Raw genomic sequence first — 7,380 nt, forward strand, 5'->3', positions numbered from 1 at the left:
TGGCGCACACACACACCCACACACACACACACATATATATATATATAGGGGGGGGGGCCAAACTGAAAGTTCGCCCAGGGCGCCGGGAGGGGTCGCTACGCCTCTGAGTAAATATCAGCTAACTAGTATTAGTACTGAATGTGGTTTTAAGTATAATTTTTGATGTTTGATAGATGAACATTTTGTTTAACATCTTGCTTTTTAACTTTTAATTCTTAGTTCCAAGTCAGTATCCCACAGAAGTGTATGTATATTCAGTGGAAGGATTTGGTGTTCGTGTCAACTTCAGAGGAATTAGCACACAAAAGCGTGAGGAACCTCTACTAGGCTACAAGGTATCTTTACTAGAATGTTCAAATATTGTCAATTTTGATTTTTTTCTTATCAAATATCATGACATTGACGGACATGAATATTCGCCATGTTAAAATAATAATACCTCTTAGCACTTTTTATGGGAAGTAACTGCTAGCCAACTCTGAAAACTTGAATAATATTTAAAACTGACAGATTTTTGTACTATGTAACAGTGTTAAATAAATTCAAATTAATTTTCTATTTGATTCTGTTGGGCATTAAACATACTTAAATTTGAGAAGAAATTTATTGTAGCTCTCTGTGATTTTGCTTAATCTTTACTGTGCATTTAATACTGAAAATTTCATTCTTCATTCAAAAACCTACCTTAAGAAAATATTTATAGTATGTGCCTTTGTATTTTTCTTTTAAAGTAGCTCTGATTTTTTTCATATAACAAACAATTCAAAAAGTTTTCTCTTAAACATAACTAGTTTATTTATACTGTTAAAAATTATTTTTTAAAAATATACAAATTAATGCTCTTCAGGTACAGTATTGGAAAGCATTTGAAAACATACATAATGCTAAGGAAGTGGATTTTGGAATGTTGAGCACTGGAGTTATTCGTAATTTGAGTTCAAGTCAGTTATATGAACTACGAGTTTTTGGTTACAGCAGAGGCGGTCAGGGTAAAAGAAGTTCACCATCAGTCTATTTTACAGTTGGAGGTTTGTTCATTGAATTGATATAAGTTACCTTTAGTGTGTGGGATGTTGTATTTTTGTATGGTAGGGTACAACATTAAATGTGAGAAGATGGGATGGTGTTTGATACAATTCAGTGGTTAGTGAGATGGGGGATTGATGATCTTTTGGAGTCATGAAGACTAAAATTGGTTTGAAGGCAATATTTTATTTTTGCTTTCCTGCTGACTTTAAGAAGTGTGTTTTTCATGGATCAGGCTAACTATGATCTAGTAAACAATACTACACTAACAACTTGTGGACTTGTGCCCATCACCCCCACCTGCTCAGATAACTTAACATTTATTATTAAATACTGTCCAATTCATAGAAACCTTCCAGAAATGATACAATACCATAAAATACCTGTAGTAAAACAAAAATGATGAGCTTACATTTTTCTTTAAATTTTTAAACATATATTTTATAGCAGTATACCCGTACTCCACCACGGTGAATCTTTTTTAAATGTTCCAACTTAAGAACAGAACAAAAGAAAACATGAACAAAACAAAAACAAAACACAAACACAACACAAACCGGGACGGCTAGTATTATATAGAACGAGAAAAATGGCCCGTTGAGGAAGGATACAACGGGCGCTAGGTTGATAGTGCTATTTTCTCTGTACTTTAATTTATACAAAATATAGTCATAGGCATATCCCTAAACCATGCACCTAATCTCATTTATGACAAAAGTCGCATTTAGAGTTTCTTTCAGGCAACTCTACTTGGGAGGAGGGGGCTCCACACACACACACTCCAAAACATGTCTACCGTCCCATTCAACGAAATATAATTATATACTTTTTCCAGTAAAAGTAGTCAAAAGCTTGCAGAAGAAAGCATTGTAACTTTTTAAGCTGTTGATGATCAATCACAAGCAGTGCTGGCGCTACCTATAAGGCGAACTAGATGGTCGCCTAGGGGCACAAAAATAAATAATCTCCATTTTTAAAAAGTACCTTATAATTAATCACTTAGATATTATAACATGTTAACTGTAGACAGGGTATTATACAAAAGTGTAGCAATTTAATTTGGCGCCCAGGATGAATTACCAACTTTTGCACCCCCAAATTGGGCCTATATAGGTCCCATAGATATTCACGTTGGTAAAAAAAAAAACCAACTCCCTCATTTCAATAGAATGTGATTATGCCTCAACACTGGAATTAGTAGAGAGGAAGAAGACACCAAAGTAATGTAGATATTTAAGTCCACTTGAAACATTTATGCACTGGATAATAATTTAATATGTCACTTTACATTTATTGTTTTCTTATACATATGTTTTTGTAATTAATTTGTGTAAAAGGGGGCGTTTGAATGTTTTGCCTAGGGTGATAAATAACCTGGCACCGATCATAAGACTACATTTAATAGCCTGTTATTTATTTTGATTTCAGCGTAGAACATCAAAACATGGGTGGGTGGATGTATATCTATCTAAATGGATATGTGTTTGGTTTTCTAAATATATAGATTGATATATTGATCCATCTGTTTAATTGTTTATTTATTTTTTCATTTATACAGATGGCCAGATTCAAATAAATGCAGAAACAACAGAAATCTTAGGTGGTGTTTCAGGTGTAAAAAGTTCAGGAATAGTTTTGGTTATCATGATCACAATCTGGGCAATATTTATTTAATCACAAACATCATTTTGAATATTATATTCTTTATATCTTTAACTAATAAGGCAGCCTAAACTAATGTACTAGATTTCTAATTCCCTCTTTAGGTACAGCAGATGTGACTAGTTTAAAATGATAAAAACTTTGTACGCCTACACACATGATATTAATATAACTACCTAAAATGTGCTATTTTTTGTCTAAAAATTACTCAGTTCATTTCATTCCAATAAATTTCATGCATAATTATTTGTAACCATTAGCTGTAAATATTATTTTTCTATGCCTCTGATGATGTTTCTCTACACATATTGTAAATGTTAAAAATATCTTGGGAACATCTTTTACACTAAAATGTAATATGTATTGGATTAGCTTATCATTGAGCATTTTGCGGAAATTACATTTTAAAATATATAGGCAAAGTTATGTTGATTGTCTTGTTACAAAATTATCCAATGCTTTTTTCTTTATATGTATTCTGTAAATATTATTTTGTAAATAGGTGTAATAAACGCTCTCAACTTTTTTCCATTCCAAATAAAAACTTTTTTATAATAAATTTAAAATGCCTGCACTTATTATCTTAAATTCTGCCCTGGTAATCCCCCGGCAAAGCGTCGGCTATTATTCTTGCAATGGTATAGCAGTAGAAACAAAAAAACAGTAAACGCCGTTATATTTTTAAAAAAAAAAAACATGATGTACAGTAACTAACGTAAACGAAACTCAACAAACATTACCGGGTAATTTCTGACGCTATACTGGGGATAAACTCTGCCCTTTCTAAACTATGAAGGGTAAAACTAGTTTAGCGTCGGAAATAATCCGGTAATGTTTGTTGAGGTTCGTAAACATTACTTACCATAAACCATATTTCACCGTTGAAATAAGCCTACAAAGTCGAGTGTACTAATTAATTTTAAATTTCATCGAAATAAGGAAACAGAAATAAATAAGAAATTTGGCAACAATCTATATATATATATATATATATATATATATATATATATATATATATATATATATATATATATATATATATATTTCTCTTCTTGGAGACGTTAGTAAACACCAAGCTGTAAGCGCGCCTAGCAGTCCCCTCTCTTCCTCTCTAGGCATATCAGTACCTCCCCCCTCCCCACATGGTCTGGTGAGCTGTGGTTCACGCTAAATGCTTACAATCGTAGAGCCGGGTTCAGTGGCGGCTATTAGGGGCAGGTAATTTAGTTTGAAACTATTTTAAACTTAGGGGAGGTAACTAAGAGGAGGCTGCTTTCACGAGGGGGTGGGGTAAAGGAGGGTTTTAATTTTAATGTTTTAAAGCAAATATTTTCAGTGGCAGCATTGGTACTGTCGAATTTACAAATTATGAATTACTGAAAAGTAAAAAAAACAAGAACTAAATAGCTCCGTATGATAAGCCGCGGGTCGGCTCGTTAGATTTAATTAACACTAACAGGGTCCGTAGCGGACCTTGAATTCCAAAAAACTTCTCAAGGCATTGAAAAACCCTTGAATTTCCCCAAAAATGAGCAAAAACCCTTGAATTTTATAGGTAAACCGTGCGTAAATCGAATTTTAAAAAACAATTCAATTCTGATGGATCTAAACTTTTTCTGGCTTTTTTTTTTTTTTTTTTGCCGTGGGTCTGCGTTAACTTCGGAGTCTACTATTTCCAAACCTCTCCTTAGCTAAGCCTCGCGGTATGACCTCAACCTGACCAGTTTTGCATAGGCTCTTCCTAACCTAGATTCTAGATCGTGACGTAAACGATAGGCGAGGGCTAAATTTAGCATCGTTTTTCGGGTATCTCCGTTTACGACAGAGTTACTAGATTCTAGCTAGATCTAGATTCAGTGTTTTCTGTTAGGGCCTACCTACTTGTACGGTTTTGTCCGTAATTTTTCGATTTTGACACCCCTGTTCAACCATCTTCCATCATAACAATCGACCCCCCCCCCCCCCCCCCAGCCCCTTCCCGACAATATCTCGGCAGTCGTTGGCTCTATTTATATTGTGAACTTATTGACCCCGCGAGTGGTCTGTTGTCTCCTGATCGGTGATGTCCGTAAAGAAAAAAAATTTGAATGTGGCCTAAATCATTAAAATTCTGGTCGCGCATGGAAGTTATTTCGATTATAATTAAACCTACATCTAGAACTAATATTTTTTCTTCAAGAAAATAAGCCTTAGGTTTAAATAAAAAAAAGAATAGCCTGAACTATGCGAGCGTAGGTTTCTATTTATTTAAATTAAAATTTTCTCGGTGTGGGTAAAACACAAAAGGGAGAAACGTAGCTGCGGAATTACGGGACATAATTTATCGAGTTATTGTGTTCTGTTGTTTTAGATGTGCGAGAAGACACGTTTTTACGAACCTAGATCAATCACGGTTCTTTGTGTACCCCACGTCAGCAGACGTTTCGGTCACTGCGACCTTAGATGGTCTTCTAGGTCTATCTCAACTTACAGTGACTTCGCAGTATATTATAGTGGTGGATCTAGATCTAGATTTTTAACTATTAACCAACAAGATTTCCTAATGCCAATAGGCCTATTTATCACGTTCGTTAAAAAAACCAATAGCAAATGACGTAATCGTCAATCTCACGTGCGCTATGGACCAAATACACATTGGCTGTATCAGATGGGTGAGGATGTAGACAGAACTTTTTGATGTCATTCTTGACGTGTCTGTCTGGTTATTTATGACGATAGAGGTTGGGGTAAAATTCGCATTAATTACGTGTCGTCATCAATGGGCTACCGCTAGGCTGTGTAATTAAAAAAAAAACTAAATCCTAACATTACCAGCTCATTAGCATCGCCGATTGTCTTCTTAAAAAAAACGAAAGGTTTTGCGCCGACGTAAAGTTTTTTTTTATTTATCGAAAGAAAAGAAAAATAATTTGAAGGACTATGACTGTGCTGTTTTCACTCAACTTTACGGACACTTTTTACCACCTCTCAATTCAAGGTCGCGCTGACCGTAAGACCTACGACACGAGACCACGCGCGAGCACAGTCGTGTCTCACGGTCAAGGCAGTTCAACAAACGCTGTTTATCTAATTTTAACGTGGTTATATTTAATATTGGGCTTACTGCTAGATTTAAGCGAAAACAAAAACTAGAACTGCATCGTTTTAGGTCATTGAACAAAATATGTAGGTCTGCTATAATTTAGTTACACCATCTAGCAGGGTCTAGATCTAATTGCTTTTTACTGTGGTAAAACGTCCTTGGAATGTTTAAGAACAGTGTTTCTTCCAGACTTTTTTCTCCGGGGGGGGGGGGGGGGGGTGAGCGGTAGACTTTCTTCGGGGGGGGGGGGGGGCGGACACTGTTAAAAGTATATATTTTCTATATAAATTATATAAATTTCATTTCGTTCGGGGGGGGGGGGGGGCGGTAAAAATTTAGAGATGCCTGGAAAAAAGAAACCCTGTTTAAGAAGCCTCGAATTACCGTGTTTGAGAAAATTGCCGCTGTCACTGCCCCCTCCCATCCGCTTGTAAAAAGAAGTCCGCTTTTCACTTTGTCGGGCGGCTACATCTCTGACATGAGTATTACTAGCGTAGTTACTTGTGAAATTGTTTTAAAAAAAACAACTTAATTCTGTTATTCCGCGATATGAACTAACTTAAAGCTTCCACGATATTTCTTTACGTCATCATGTATATCCTAGGTGGGGACATTGGGGTCGTCCATAAATGACGTCACACTCGTAGGGGGAGGGGGGATCCGTAATTGTGTGCCGGTGTGTGATGAGGGGAGGGGGGGGGGGTCTGATGGTGTGACATCACACTTTGGCGTTATTTAAAAGCAATGTTTAAAAACGAATTTTAGCATTTTAGAAAACTGTTTTAATAAATTGTAAAAGGAATTGATTAAACTACTCTATTTTGACAGAGTTCAGACAAGATTTTGGGAAAAAATCGTATTTTAAGAAAAATTCAACTGCAATTATGAGGGGGGGGGGGTTATAGGCTGAGGTGTGACGTCATTTTAGAGGGCGGGGCCTGGCTTTTTGTGATGTTTGACGGAGGGGAGGAGGGGGAGGGGTAAAAATCTTTTAAAAAGCGTGAGATCATTTATGACATTAAGCAGGATAATTTCTACAAGCATAGCTAGGTTTTTTTGTTTCTATATTTGTGCAGAGTCCTTTTTAAAGGAATATATGTGCAGAGTCCTTTTAAAAGGACTATCAGACAGACGAACCAATGCTTCCTTTTATGTATAATGACCTGATTCTGATTAGCACTTGACATTGACAAGTCATTTAATTGAAGTTGGGTTTGTTGCTGACTCTCTAATAAAGTCTCTAAAAAAAAAAAGCAAGTGAGCTTCAAATTCTCAATTTCAAATCTGATTGTAAGACAACTTTGATAGGATTTTCATCAAATTTTTTTGTTGAAATCTCCATTACTTTAGTCATTAGTGAGAGACTTAGCCTAATGCAAATGTTTAAAAATAGAGCCAGTTCACAAAAAAAAATGAAGGGAATTCTTCACATCCTAGTCAACAAATGTGTAATATAGTGAGACTTGTGAAGTCAAGGGAACTCACTCTTCTTGTATTAGTATTATATTTATACTGTTATCTTGAGTGATGTCCCTTACATGTATATATATCTTTGTCTCTCGTCACTTCCGTCCTCTCTCGTTATCATCATGTAGTTGAAGGCCAATAAA

At 35.5% G+C, this 7,380-nt stretch overlaps 1 protein-coding gene across 4 annotated transcripts in view; it reads left to right on the plus strand.

Annotated features, from left to right (window-relative positions):
- Positions 1-3,254, plus strand: part of LOC131931703 (contactin-3) — a 45,870-nt gene extending 42,616 nt beyond the window's left edge. For all 4 annotated transcript variants that reach the window (XM_059288530.1, XM_059288529.1, XM_059288528.1 and 1 more), the window contains exons 19-21: positions 220-335; positions 848-1,028; positions 2,585-3,254. In XM_059288530.1, coding sequence (XP_059144513.1) covers positions 220-335; positions 848-1,028; positions 2,585-2,700 — 413 coding nt within the window. In that variant the 3' untranslated portion in view covers positions 2,701-3,254. The remainder of the gene's footprint in view (positions 1-219; positions 336-847; positions 1,029-2,584) is intronic.
- Positions 3,255-7,380: the final 4,126 nt, after the last annotated feature.

This window comes from Physella acuta, unplaced genomic scaffold (genome assembly GCF_028476545.2).
Source record: "Physella acuta isolate Inbredline_101_S28 unplaced genomic scaffold, ASM2847654v3 ptg002010l, whole genome shotgun sequence".
Taxonomy (NCBI): Eukaryota; Metazoa; Mollusca; class Gastropoda; family Physidae; genus Physella; species Physella acuta.